Consider the following 13852-nt stretch of genomic DNA (forward strand, 5'->3'; position numbering starts at 1 on the left):
TGCCACTAAGGATATGCAGTGCTGCACAGCTTGAAGGGAAGGGTCTGAGGCTCCATGTTCTCAAACCAGATCCCTGAACCTCTATTAGGTCAGCCACCTGGGCAATCAATTTGACTGACCTAGTCAGCCTTCCTTATCTAAGTCTCTTAGCAGAAGTGAATCAGAGTATTCCAGACCTCTCTAGGTTCCTACCCAGGGTGTTTGTGCATCTGACTGCAGGATATATTTGGGCTGTGTCCCCAAGAAACCTCTGAGAGGTACTAAGGGTGACTGGGACCCTACTACAGCAGTGACAACTCTCTCAGTGACAATGACTGTGGCAGGACTGTATGGCCATGCTGAGAGCTCCACATGTGAGCTCTCAGCACCCTGTACATGAATGTTCACTCCTTGAGGACTTAGGTTTATTTATTAATGGGGACTTAGAGACCCCATCTTTCCTTCAAAATTCTCTGTGACTACATTAAAGAAAAAAGGAATCAAGATTGGCCTTGTCAACCTTTTTTATATGCTTCTAAATATGATTAAGAGGTAGTGTTCTCAAGGCCTTCTATAGAAAGTAACCTTCAGTATAAATTATCCCCTGAGAACCTAAGGAAAATAAAGAGGGGAATCTCACTCTGGCTGGCTTTTCCCCTGTGTGGTATCCTTGGGATCCGAGAAAGATTTCAAGTTCAGTTTCTAGGTTTGTCATCCCCACTCACCCCTCCTCCACTCCTCAGCAAGTTTACAGCCGTGTATATTTAGTGTCAGCTTCCAGAAGAGATTTGGTTGACTTGACAAGGGTTTAATAATTGCCGATTGAGAAATTGTGTATTCTTAAAATGGGGGAGAGGATGAAGGGAAACAGAAACACAAAGGGGAAAGTAATTAGTTGGGCCAAAGAACAAGAAACTGTGTCTGTTAGAGAAATGGGCCAAAGGGAAGGAAGACCAGAAACAGGATCCCTAGTGTCCAGGAAGCTTTCTCAGGTTGACAAGTCTCCTGAACAGCAGGTCAGATCTCCCTGTCCTACTCCAGCATTAATCACCCTGCCCCTCCTGTTCTGATGTTATCCTCCTACAAGCAGTCACCTTGGAGAGAAGTGGTAGTGGTTGCAGCAGCTCTTAAAGGCGGCGTGTAACTTTAGGTGGAAATGTGTATGTATGAATCATGGTCATGCTGTAAAGCAGCCTGCCTGGATCTGGGAAGCAGAGCGAAGGTGGGTATGAAGTCAACTAGCTAGAGGAGAAATTACCCCAAAAAGCACTTACGCTTTTAGAAGGGATAAGTGGCAAAAAATATTTGGTGCATAACCCCCATCTTAGAAGGCCTCTATTGTTATAGTCAAAAAGGTGAATTTATTCTTCACTAAGTTTCCCATCACCTTCCCAAGGGCAATTATACTGTGCACAGGATAAACACAGGACGTATAAAGAATGTTTATTCTAGAGTCTCACTTCGTATTTAGCTACCAACTTAACTTTTATCCTAAGTAAAAGTGGTCATCTGTAAACAGGAATGTTTTCCCTCACATGGCTGAGGAACAGATGTGACCATTAAGAACCAAAAAAATCTGAGCTGAAAATATAGGCCCCACCTAAAGTTTCTAATTTTCTCATTATTAATAGGGACAATACTGAGAGCAAACCTTTATGAGCGCCTACTATAAGCCAAGCACTGCTGAATCATGCTTCCCAAGAAGAGTTCTGATTAAAGAGAGTGAAAAGTTTAAGATCTGTAGAGAGGATGATTTCTCATTGTTTCCAGATTCCTTTATCCCGGTTACCATGTGTATGTGTGGTGTGGAGTCAAGGGCTGTGTTAGACCTCTTTGAGTGCTATATTCTTTCTAAAACTTACTTTTATGTCTGTGTGTCTCCCAATCTTCTCAAGGTTAAGAAAATACCTGAGCCATTTCTATTTTTTGGAGTGCCCAGGTATATTTACAAAATGAAAAAATGGTAATAGGGCTTTTTTTAAATGCAATGCTTTTATTTTTAAAAATAAAGCATAGGGCAATTATACTGTGCACAGGATAAACGCAGGATGTATAAAAATGTTAATTGATAATGGACTTAGAGCAGCCTGATCTAATAACAGGGCACAATTTTTTTTAAGACAGGGTCTCCCTCTGTCACCCAGGCTGGAGTACAGTGGCACAATCACAGCTCACTGCAGCCTCAACCTCCCAGGCTCAAGCAATCCTCCCACCTCAGCCTCCTGAGTAGCTGGGACTACAGGTGCACACCGCCATGCCCAGCTAATTTTTTTATTTTTAGTAGAGATGAGGTCTTGCTGTTGCCCAGGCTGGTCCTGAACTGAACTCAAGCAATCTTCCCACCTCAGCCTCCAAAACTGTTGGGATTACAGGCGTGAGCCACCACACTCAGCTCAGGGCACAATTTAAAGCTATAAAATGGATGCTATTTTTCAATCCTCTCAGGATTTCTCAGTGACTGTATATGTAAAATCTAGTTCGAAGAATATGTCTAAAAATCTAAACTCAAGGTTCTTGTGGATGCAAAGCCCAGGGTCAGGTGGTCTTATGCCCTGATCCCCCATAGGCCCTCACAGACCAGGTATGAGCCCTTCTCCTACACTTGCTTCCTCTAAGAAGCTGGTCGTCAGCCACAATCTTTACTTAAGGAGAAGTACCAATCCCAGATTTCTAAGTGTTTCTGTTTTTCTTTCTGCTTCCTCGTGTTTTTCCCTGCTCTAAGTCCTAGCCTTCTCAAACCCCACCACCGCAGCTGGGCAGGCTTCTCCTCATAGGAATGGGGGCCAAGGGTGGGGAAAAGGGTAGCCCTCCTCTCAGAGCCTCAGCATCACATGGTCAAACCCGGCTTCCCACAGACAAGTTCAGCAGTCAGGAAACCGGCAGAGCAGGCTGACATGGGCCCTCCCTCTCACAGCCTCTGGAAAGAAGGAAGAATATGGGGACACCAGAAAGGCTGCTTGTGGAAGGGCTCTTCTCAGGCAGTCAGCACTGATCTCTCTCAGCGCCCCGACCCCCCAAGGCTGTGGAGGTTCTGGAGGTGATGGCAGAAGTGCCCTCGCCTTCCCTCCACAGCATGCCCTGAGCACTCAGCTTCCCTTCCCTTCTTCCTATCTTGTAGTGGTTGCAGCAGAGAGCTCCATTTGGCAGCGTGGTGGTGCTCTTGTCTATTAATGGAAACATTGGCCTGTCTCCCAGTATAACACAAGATAGGCCTATGCATCAGTTATGCAATCTTTGCTTTGATGACTTCATCAGAAAGGGTGGGTACAATAGGAGAGAAAGGCTCGGGTTGGGGGAAACAGTAGCTCAGGAGGGGAAAAGAAAAAATCTCCCTAGCAGCTGAAGACAGCTGAGACTGCTCGCCTCCCTATTTTTAAATCAAGGAAAGAAAGGTAGCAAACATATGGGTAAAAAAAACCTAATGGAGCAGCTGACAAACCACTTTCAGTCCATGTGTCCTGACAGCGGCCACTTGCATGCCGGCGCAGAGGCTGTGCTCATCTCAGTGGTGCAGGTTTCCCAGCCCTGGTGACTCAGGTTTTCTTACAGTTCCACGGAGAAGACAGTCTGTGGAGACAATGGCGGTTTTCACCCACCTTTCGAGTTCTTGAACTCCAAAGGTCTGGCTGGTTCTGGCCATGCACTGTGGCTTCAAGCCTAAGACAGAGAAAAGCCACAGAGAGCTGGGTGGTGCCACAGAGAGCAGGCTTGTCCAGGTAGACCAAAGAATTCTTGGAAGATGGTCAGTACCCTTCCTCTGGCACTTAGGAGCTCTTTGTGGAAGCAATGGAAAGCCGACCTAGTTGTTGAACCTGTATCGAAGCCCAGTTGTTGAAGCCACGTACAGGTTTTGAAAGGGGTCATGCCACTTAAGCATGTCTGTTACACCTTCTAGAGCATAAGGTGGGCTCAGGGAGAAATAGTCCAGGTCCCAGACATAACCTGGGCCCCTCTTGAACTCACTCTACATTTCATTCCATATCGGTTTAGCATTATTCTTAACAAGCTTTTAAAAATAATACTAAAAGTAATATATATTCATAACAGAAAATTTGAAAAGCATAAAATAAAATCTCTTACTATTCTTGTCTAACAAGACTATCCAGTGGCTAATGTTTTAGAAACTGCTTTCCTTCCCTGCCTTTCTTAACTATATATGGTAAGCTTTTTTCTATGTGATTAGGTAGTCTAAGGAGGCATGATTTTTATTGGCTGCCTAGTATTCATGGTATGGATATACCATAATTTATTTAATCAAGCTTCTATTGTTGTACGCTAATGAACTTTTAACCAATTTAGAATTGCTTTGGTGGTAGAATTAATCACAAGAAAGGGATCAAAAGGACTCTTAAAATTTACATCAAAGGCAGACGAAAAGCATAACTCTCCAAGTTGTGTTTCCATTGGCGGGACCTATGGTAACTATGTTCAAAGCACTGATAAGGACAAATGGTATTTTTGTTGCTTTTATCCCCCCCAAAAATGGCCTTGAAAAGCTGACCTTCCTGTGGCTGGTGGCATCCTCACATTTTGCACTGGACTGCCAACTTTAACCCTTTCTTTAACATTCAGCAGAGGGTCAGCTCAGGAGCTTGGAGAAGCAGTCCCTTATAGGGCCATCATTTTGTCCTTTCCAGTTATACTTGATACTGGTTTAGGCTAGAATTCATCCCAGCCAATTAGTCAGATGAGTTCAGTAAATCTGTATTTTGTTGCAGCTGTGGCCCTAGCTCTGTGCTGGATACTGGGGAGACTCATAGTCTTAGTCCCAAAGGAGCTAAAAGCCTTGCCAGGAAGGATGCCATAAGGATATCATCCTGCCAGGAAATTATCACTTGAAAGCATTTGGAAAGTTAGAACTTTCTACCTCTCCCATGTTACTTAATTAAGAATCAGTAGGGTGTGTTTAATTGTGTATATACCATGATCATAAGCATAAAAATATGTTATTGCATATGGGAAAAAACTAGGAGGAAATATAAAAACACAGCAAATATTAACAGTGGTTACCTTTGAGTGTTAAAAATGAGTGTTAGCTTTTTTCTGTATACTTTTTTTCTGTCTGTATACTTTTCTGCATTTTTTTTTTACTTTGTACTTTTTTTTATATCTATAGTTTCAGTTTTCTGCATTGTTTTTCAAATATTCCCAGCAATTGGGAAGCAGAGGAAGGAATCAGTACAATGTATATTTTTAAATAATTGCCCTATCAATTAAGCAGTTAGCTCCTAAAATAATGGGGACCAAGACCTTTTTTGTTTGTTTGTTTGAGACAGAGTGTCACTGTATTGTGCCCAGGCTGGAGTGCAGTGGTGCAATCTCAGCTCACTGCAACCTCCACCTCCTGGGTTCAAGCAATTCTCCTGCCTCAACCTCCTGAGTGGCTGGCACTACAGGTGCATGCCACCAAGCCCAGCTAATTTTTGTATTTTAGTAGAGATGGGGTTTTGCCATGTTGGCCAGGCTGGTCTTGATCTCTTGACCTCAGGTGATCCGCCTGCCTCGGCCTCTCAAAGTGCTGGGATTACAGGCATGAGCCACCGTGCCATGACAAGTCTTGTTCCCCATTATTTTAGAAGCTAAAGCTAGAACCAGAAACACAGCACTTCCCTCACCCTGAAGGATGCCCTGCGTGATCAAGAGGTTTTGGCAGTAAGAATAACAACCATAAGCTGTTTGTTATATATGCCAGTCACTGGGCCCATGGTGGAGCTGAGTTTCTACCCAGGCCTGTGGGGTTCCCCCAGTGTACACTGTTCCTTTCTAGAAGCTGAACAAAGAGCTTTGATGAACCCATTTAGAAGCCTTTGCATTGGGCCTCAAGTTACTGCTGTTTCAGTGATAAGCCTCCTAAATTGATGAACTCTGCCTTAAACGCAATCATCTTGGGACACAACCATCACACATCACAAAACAATCCTTTTAATCCAATCTTGTTCACTAATCTGCTGAGACAGAGGAGTTTAGATGGGCTGGGCCCTTTTGGAGCTCTGTTATGAATTTATTGTAAACACCTCTCCAAACCCACAATAAAATTGTTCTGGAAAAAGAAAGTTTGCAAAAGAAAACCAAATCTCTGCCTTGACACCTGATCAACTTCAAAAGGGAATTCTAAGGTTTTATTTCATTTTGTTTCTTCCTTCCACTTATGGTTGAATGATCTAATCTTATGCCCTTTCTTTAAATGTCAAAGTTGGTAACACAGAGGCATCCCAATTTTGGGTACCAGGCAACATATTAAAAAAATGATGCATATTTTGGTGCCCTTTCAGTTGCATCCTTTGATCCCAAGGGTTTCTACCTTTTTATTCTATGCCCACTCCTCTCCCCACCCCCTTTCCATTTCTTTTTACTCCAACATCCTCCTGGGTGGTCTGCTCAATTTAGACCAGATGCATATTATGGTCAGTGGAAAAGTCAGAATCCCAGAGACGCCACCACCAGCTGTGGGACATCAGACAAGTTCCTTAACCTCTCAGAAATTCGGGCTTTAAAAAAAAAAAAATCAACAAAATGAGTTAAATACACAGGAGAAAGCCCCTAGCAGAGTGTTTTGCAATGAGTAGGTGCCCCATAAGTGTTACATTCTTCATATTTGAAGAACTCTTTCAGTCAGAGGGAACTTTCCTCAAATCGTAGCTTTCCATAGTTCACCTTATTACACCAGGGACTTGTAGGTCTAGGGATGTCTGATGCTTCCTTAGCAAGGGCATTATAGGGGACTCACCCTTCCTCAGTCATGAGTGTTCCTCAGCCTCCACAGCACAATTGCAACTGGAGCAGTCCTTCCTGGAAGAATTGGCTTCTTTTGGCCATGGGCTCCTTTCAGAATTCTTGGGTTTGCATTGCAGACATCACTGGCCTGAGCAACCCTCTGAAAATTTTGAGAATTTTGTTCCAAAGCAGGAAACTTTGCAACAGAAACCTAAGCAACTCAGCACCTTGACTTGCTTTTGAAAATGCAGCTTTGCAACCTAATCAGGGCACAGGATTATTTGCCCCAGTGATTCTCTATGGGACATCGTAATCACCTGGAGAGCTTGTTAAAACACCCCCAAGAGTTCTAACTCAGGAGGCGTATGGGGGAGCCTGGGAATTTGCATTTCTAACAAGCTCCCAGGTGGGGACTAATGCATTTGATCCTGCAACCACATGAGAACCCCTAATTTAGTTCTTCATTTTTCCCAAATTGCCCATACTTGGAATGGGGAGGTTTTAGAGTATTCGTAGCTATTTTCTTTCTATGGCACTTCATTAACTATGTCACCTCCAAAATTTCCATTGTCAGGAGTCTTAAATGAGTATGGTTTTCATTTCAGAGGGTGGGGACTGAGAGAGGTCAGATGGCTTGCCTGAACCTCTGGGAATCACAGCCAGGTGCCTCTGTCTAGCCATCATGGGTGTTCGATTCATCCTGTGCTGCTCAATAACATAAAACTGCTGCGCTCTTTGGCCAAGCAATTGTCACTGTTAGCTTTCACCTCTGATGCATACTTTCGCCTTCTCAAACTTACTAATAAAACTTTCAATAGTATCTTTGCAGGAGAAAGCCTCTGGATTCTGGTGAGAGGTTGGATGTAGCTATCTTTTGATATATAAAATTTAGTCGAAATCCCACTTGGGCTAAAGATTCCTTCCTTTAAAATTTTTTTTTTTACTTGACCCAATTCAGAGTGAGTGAGTGTGTGTGTGTGTGTGTGTGTGTGTGTGTGTGTGAAAACCACAGGTTTTCTGGGGCATCCTTTTGTTTATGCATTGATTTATTTTACTCTTTCCTGCCACGAATAATCCTCATCTCTGTCCTCGTGTCCTCCCCAGCCACTAACACACACGATGTGACGGGGCCTGGGAAATGCGCCCGCCGGAGCACACCGCAGCCTCGCGGGCTCCCGAGCGGCGCGCGCTGGCCGAGGACCTCCAGGGCCCCTCGCGGGTCTCCCGAGCGCCGCCGCGCCGCCCCTGCCAGCGCCCGGGACCGCCTCGTGGGCTTCTTTGTTAGGGCCGCCTGCGCCGAGAGGCAGTCTCGGTTCTGCCGGGGGCGGACGGGCCCCACTCCTGACTTCTTAGCCTGAGTCCCCTAAGGACTTGTAAGCATATAGGCTCGAGTCGAGAGGCTAAATTAGGCCCCAGGGGACTTTTTCAATAAAACCCTAAATTTCATTTAGGTTGTTCGTAGGCCAAGTGATTGCAAGGACTCTGAGCCGAGACAGCAGTGCCCAGCCGACCCGAGGCTCGCTCCTTACCGCCCCCTCCCCGCGCCGGCTTTGTGCAGCTGGGGTCCTGGAACCCGGTCCCTCGCGGGCTGTCGGCCCTGGGGTCTGGTGTCCGCTACCCTTCCGCCCCTCTGAGGTCGCCGCTGCCCCCCTACCACACTCCCAGCCCTTCCGTTTCCTTCCACGTCCCCTTCCCGCGCCCTCCCCCACCTGAATTCTCCCTCCCCTCTGGCTGGAAGAAAAGTCGGTAATAAGAAACCAGTTCAGTGTCAGTCGGAGGAGGGGGGGAGATAACCCCAGAGATACACGGCAATGGAGAGAGAACTCATTTTGTGTAAAGAGGGCCTAGAGTCACCAGGGAATTCCTGGATTGTCTCAGGCTGTCGTGTGTGATGTCCATCACGCCGTGCGAACACCATCTGCTCGGTATTATGCTCTCAGTTGCCAGGCTACCTGCTGTACGCAGTAACACTTGACTGCCTGGCTCCACGTTCGCAGCGCTCGCCCAGACGCGCGGGGCGGGGGCCGCGGAGGGGCGGGCGGGAGCCCTGATTAAGCCATCTGCGAGGGGAGGGGCGCGGGCGCAGCGGCGGCCGGGCGCGAGGCCGGGCTGACACCACCATCTGCTGGGGCGCAGTAAGAACGGCAGCTGCTCCGCGTTCCCCCGGCGAGGGACGCCTGGAAAAGGCTGAAGCCCTGGCCGTTCTGAAGCCCGTTATCCACTGGGTCCCTGTCACTCCAGCCTCCTCGCCGCCGGCCGTCTTTGCTCTTTGGTTCGCCGCCAGCAACGCTGGCCCCTCTCACCCAAACACTATGCATGTTCTTGAAAACACTTCTGAAAAATAAAGCTTCCCTACGCACAGATTTATAAATAAACAACTGGCTCTTCTTGGGAGATATTTTTACCACACTGTTTTTTGAAGTCAAAAACTGCCTGTTTGGGGGAGGTAAGGGTGCTTTTGACACCTCCTACCTCACTCTAGCCTTTAGAAAATTGCTAAGATCTTTTCCCTGGAGGGGAAGATATGTAAAATAGGCTTGTTGGTTTTGATTTCTTTCTCCTCCCTTTATTTTACTGAAGAGTTAGAGGGTTAGGCGAGTAATGAAGATCTGTGTAGCCAGTTGGATTTTTGAGGGGAAGAAACTGTATTAAGATTCTTGGGAGAAGCAAGGGAGGTCGTTGGGCAAGGAGTGGGTTGGAGAACAAGCCAGTAATTACAACTAAAAATACAGCATCATTTGGCTTCAAGGCATTACATTTCGCATGACGAAAGCTCAGGCTGGTTTTCTCTAATTGCACAACACAGTGTGTGTCCTTCTTAGAAACAAGAGTAGTGGCTTGAAATCCTGAAATCTGACAGACTATTTCTCATTAAGCCCTCTTAGACTGGAGGTTAAAAGAAGCCATATATTATGAAACAGTGGCCTTGGCCAGCTTAATGTGTAAGGCAAGTCACTGAGTACATCTTCACACTTTGCAATACACCTCAGAGTCTGGGGCTGTAGGTGTCTCTCATCCATTGTTGAATGCCGCAGAGCTTGTTGGGAAAGTATTAAAGATGTTTCATATGGAAGGCAGTCCTTTAAGAATGCACCTAGTGACTGCGAGCGGTGGCTCATGCTTGTAATCCCAACATTTTGGGAGGCCAAGGCAGGAGGATTGTTTGAGGCCAGGAGTTCAAGACCAGCCTGGGCAACACAGTAAAATCCCCATCTATACGAAGAATTTAAAAATTAGCAGGGCATGGTGGCGTACACCTGCAGTCTCCCACCTACTCAGGAGGCTGAGGCAGGAAGATTGCTTGAGCCCAGGAGTTGGAGGTTGCAGTGAGCTATGATCATACCACTGCACCCTAGCCTAGGCAACAGAGTGGAACCCTGTCTCTTAAAAAATAATAATAAAATAATACATACAGCCCTTCCTGCCTGTAGGTCTTCAGTGAGAAGCCTGAAGGCAAAACCTCTGGGAGGGAATTATTTGGGGAAATACGTAATCCTGGGAAGTAATAACATGACTATCCCTTTGGGAGGGTTTTTTTTCACACTGTGCTTTTGAAGTATTTCTTTTTGGCCCAGGAGGACAGGGGCAAAAAGTGGTTTGATGTATCATCATCACCCCATTTGCCTCTCTCTTTCTTTTCCCAGTGGAGAGGAGGCTGGGAAAGCAACACTTCTTCACTCCTTACCACTTCCCCAGCTGTGCGGGCTGGTCACACAGGACAAGCATATCTCAAAGTGCACAAAGATAAACAGGGTCATCCCAGACCAACCCTCTCAAAAAATCAAGCTGAAGAAAACTTTATCTTCCCTTGGGCCTCATTTTCTTTCCAACTCTCTCCTTCTTATCAAAACTGGAAAGTATCAAATATACTAAGACAGAAAAAACAAACTACATATCTGCATTTTTGCTGATTGACTGTTTATATGTCAGTGTAAATTCATTTGTTAAAGTGTAAAGCCAATCAGCCATTTGTCCCTAAAGGTGCCAAGAAACAGCTTTATTTCTCGGGAAGGAAGGGCTTGGAAAACAGGTAGCAAATACTTGGGGGAAAAGGGAAGATCCTGAAATAGCTAGGCCCCTGCAAGAGTTAGTCCTGAAGTAAACTTTTTGGTAGCACAAAGGTTCCTGGCATTTTTTAGTATAAGATCTTTTGTTAACATCAAAATATTTCCTAGCTGTCTTTGTGTATTTATAGAGAAAATACACAAAGACAAAATGTTTTATTAATTTCAGCTACAGCATTTACACATAAAAAATAGAACACAGTACACTCATGAGAGACACACTATATAGGTCTACAGGCTATTCTTAGGTGCACACTTAACACCATGAAGACACTGCCTGGGAGAGGCCTGAGCTAGTAAGAGTACTGAATTGAGAATCAAAATTACCATTCTGCTTACTGATGTAACCAAATACCACCTGTATGTACCCCGATAACTTATGGAATAATTTTTTTAAATTTAAGTTAAATTTTTTTAAAAAGTAAAGACAAGCGTTCTGTTAAAAAAAAAAAAAAAAAAATAGCATTCTAGTTCTGCTAGTTCTGTGTCTTCCATTCATTAATTGTGTGACCTAAGCTACTGCATGAACAAACCAGAGCTTCTTGGGCAAGTGTTCCTAGGGTGAGAGGAGTAGCGTTTTGGTTTGGTTTGGTTTTTGTTTTGTTTGGAGGGAAGAAGAGCAACTGAAGATGCAGTTGAGGTCGGTCATAGTAGAGAGGGCAGCCTGCATGGTTCACAGCACACCACGGGAGGAAGGGAGGAACACAAGCCCAAGCCATAGGGAGTCAAATCCAGGACTGTCTCTCTAGGAGAGACAGAGAGAAACTTGACCTATTTGCTTTGAGAAAAAACTGCTAACATGTTTAACGTATCTCCATTGGAAAGGCACTAAAGTAAAAAGAAGAAAAACATTAAAATCCAGTTTGGATTTAAAAATTTTTAAATGATAGAGTTATTCACCTTTGCTTCTTACTATTTAGGTCTCATAATAGTGCTTCACAAAATGACTGTGAATGTCCTTATATGTGTGCCCATTTAATCTGTGTCAACTCCTCCATGTTCACATTAATTACTTGAAACTTTAATGAGGTAGAAGGAATTTCTGCAGAATGTTCAGACAGTACTTGCTAATGCTAGGTAGACTTGGTAGAAAAAATAAGAAAGGAAGTGTCTAGAAATTGAATCTTTCGGCCACAAACCCATTCTTCCCATTCACTGTTTTCCCCTAATAGTCCACACTGTCCAGCTCAGAGCATAAACTTCGCCTCTGAGCACATTCTCCATGTAATCACCTGGGCTGTGTGGAATTAGGTCTTTACCACTTGACCTCCTCTTCCCTAAGGACCAGTCCTTAAAAGTTGCCATCATTCGACTGGCTGACATATAATTATAGAATCAAGAGACCCAATCCAACAACCCATGTTTAAATTATCCCAGACATAGAAGGCTCAATTCTTTTTTTTTTTTTTTTTTTTTTTTTTTTTTTGAGACAGAGTCTCCTTTTTTCCCCCCGGCGGAAGGGCAGGGGCGCGATTCCGGCCCCCTCCAACCCCCCCCCCGGTAATTTTTTTTTTTTTTTTTTTTTTTTTTTAGTAGAGACAGGGTTCCACCATCTTGGCCAAGCTGGTCTCGAACTGACCTCATGATTCACCCAAAGTACTGAGACTCCCAAAGTACTGGGATTACAGGCACGAGCCACGGCGCCTGGCCGACTCAATTCTATTTTTAAAGATATTAGGAGATTACATAGCTTTGGTCAGTGTAAAACATTCCCAGTTCTCACCATCAACAACTCTGGCCAGCAGGATTTTTCTTTTTGACATGTATATAGTTCTCAAATGTTGCAACTCGTTAGAATTCCATCAAATATCAGATCTGTTGATTAATAAATTCCTGCAGTTTTCTGCAAATGTCCCTCCTACTTGCAAAGAAGACGTCCATTTTGGCCAAGTAGACAGTAAGAAATAAGGATTAACAAGTGAGGTCAGGATGTCTCTCATGTTCCAGACTTTAGGTGAGCTCAGCCTGAGGGCTTATTCCCTTTCCTTGGAGGAACACAGGATGTTAGTTGAAAATCCTGTCCATATGCAATAGTCAGTTCCATCTGAAACAGACTGGACTTGGCCTTGGATTTCCCAGAGCCATGCTCTCTTACTGTCCCTTGTAGCCTCTCTCATTCTACTCAGGTAAGGTCGGGTTTGAGGCTACTTTTATGGAAATGCAATGCGTGCCACTCAAAACCCCTCCAGTCCATAAGATGGGACTTCCACCCTATTCCCTTTTTCCAGGGGCTTCCCTTCAAATGGCAGTGAGTCTCCATGGAGAATCCCTTCATCTCTCTCTCTCTTGTCCTCCCAGGAGCAGCATCCAGTTGGACTTCCCCGAACCACAGGCCCCATGCAGTCCTCCGTGCCCCCAGGCTCAGGTGGCATGGTCTCAGGAGCCGGTCCCGCAGGCCCTGGCTTCCTGGGCAGCCAGCCCCAAGCAGCCATCATGAAGCAGATGCTCATTGATCAGCGGGCCCAGCTGATGGAGCAGCAGAAGCAACAGTTCCTGCGGGAGCAAAGGCAGCAGCAGCAGCAGCAGCAGATTTTGGCGGAACAGGTAACATGCCCCTTGGCGTGATTCATTCATTCAGCAAGCACTTATTCAGCACCTGCCTGCTGCCTGTGAGGAAGCCGCAGTTCACATCCTCTGTCAAGATGCTCACGGTCTAGCATTTCCCAGGATCACAGGAGAACCTGAAGAATGTAGACCTTTCAATTAGTTAGGGGTTTTCCTATAATGAATTAATTTGTTCTTAAAAGACAGGCTCCAGCCATCAATTTGAAGGCCTGTGTGTCAGAGACATTTCTTTGATTCAAGCCTAACTCCTTTTCTTCTGATTTCTGGTACAGGGGTCTGTGTAATCAGCACATGGCGGGGACTGTCTCGCATGCTCCATAAGCCGTATTATTTCTAGCACGAAGGAAAAAATAATAATTCAGAGAACTCTGTTTCTTAGAGGAAATTGACAGGAGGAGGGATTGAGGAGAATTCTATAGAATGGGTCATGAACAATGGATCGGGAACAATAGCAGAACAATAAGGCCTGCAGAAGTACCTGGAAACCTGAACTCTGGGTCACAGACAGGGTGCAAACTTAAGAAAACTCC

The 13852-nt window shown here is 45.1% G+C and overlaps 1 protein-coding gene and 1 long non-coding RNA gene across 3 annotated transcripts in view; one reads left to right on the forward strand and one right to left on the reverse strand.

The window, feature by feature from the left end:
- Positions 1-13852, forward strand: part of MAML3 (mastermind like transcriptional coactivator 3) — a 438906-nt gene that overhangs the window by 411746 nt on the left and 13308 nt on the right. Inside the window, exon 3 of the mRNA XM_017873644.1 lies at positions 13056-13301. Within this exon, the coding sequence (XP_017729133.1) occupies positions 13056-13301 (246 nt within the window). The remainder of the gene's footprint in view (positions 1-13055; positions 13302-13852) is intronic.
- On the reverse strand, positions 2335-8579 carry LOC108530655 (uncharacterized). 2 transcript variants are annotated; one of them, XR_001885919.1, is made up of 3 exons: positions 8403-8579; positions 6707-6853; positions 2335-3546 (listed from the first exon to the last, which is right to left on the reverse strand). It is a non-coding gene; the product is annotated as an uncharacterized LOC108530655 (long non-coding RNA). The 2 variants fall into 2 exon arrangements; XR_001885920.1 differs by having other exon boundaries at positions 2335-3636.

This window comes from Rhinopithecus bieti, unplaced genomic scaffold (genome assembly GCF_001698545.2).
Source record: "Rhinopithecus bieti isolate Rb0 unplaced genomic scaffold, ASM169854v2 scaffold_7985, whole genome shotgun sequence".
NCBI lineage: Eukaryota > Metazoa > Chordata > Mammalia > Primates > Cercopithecidae > Rhinopithecus > Rhinopithecus bieti.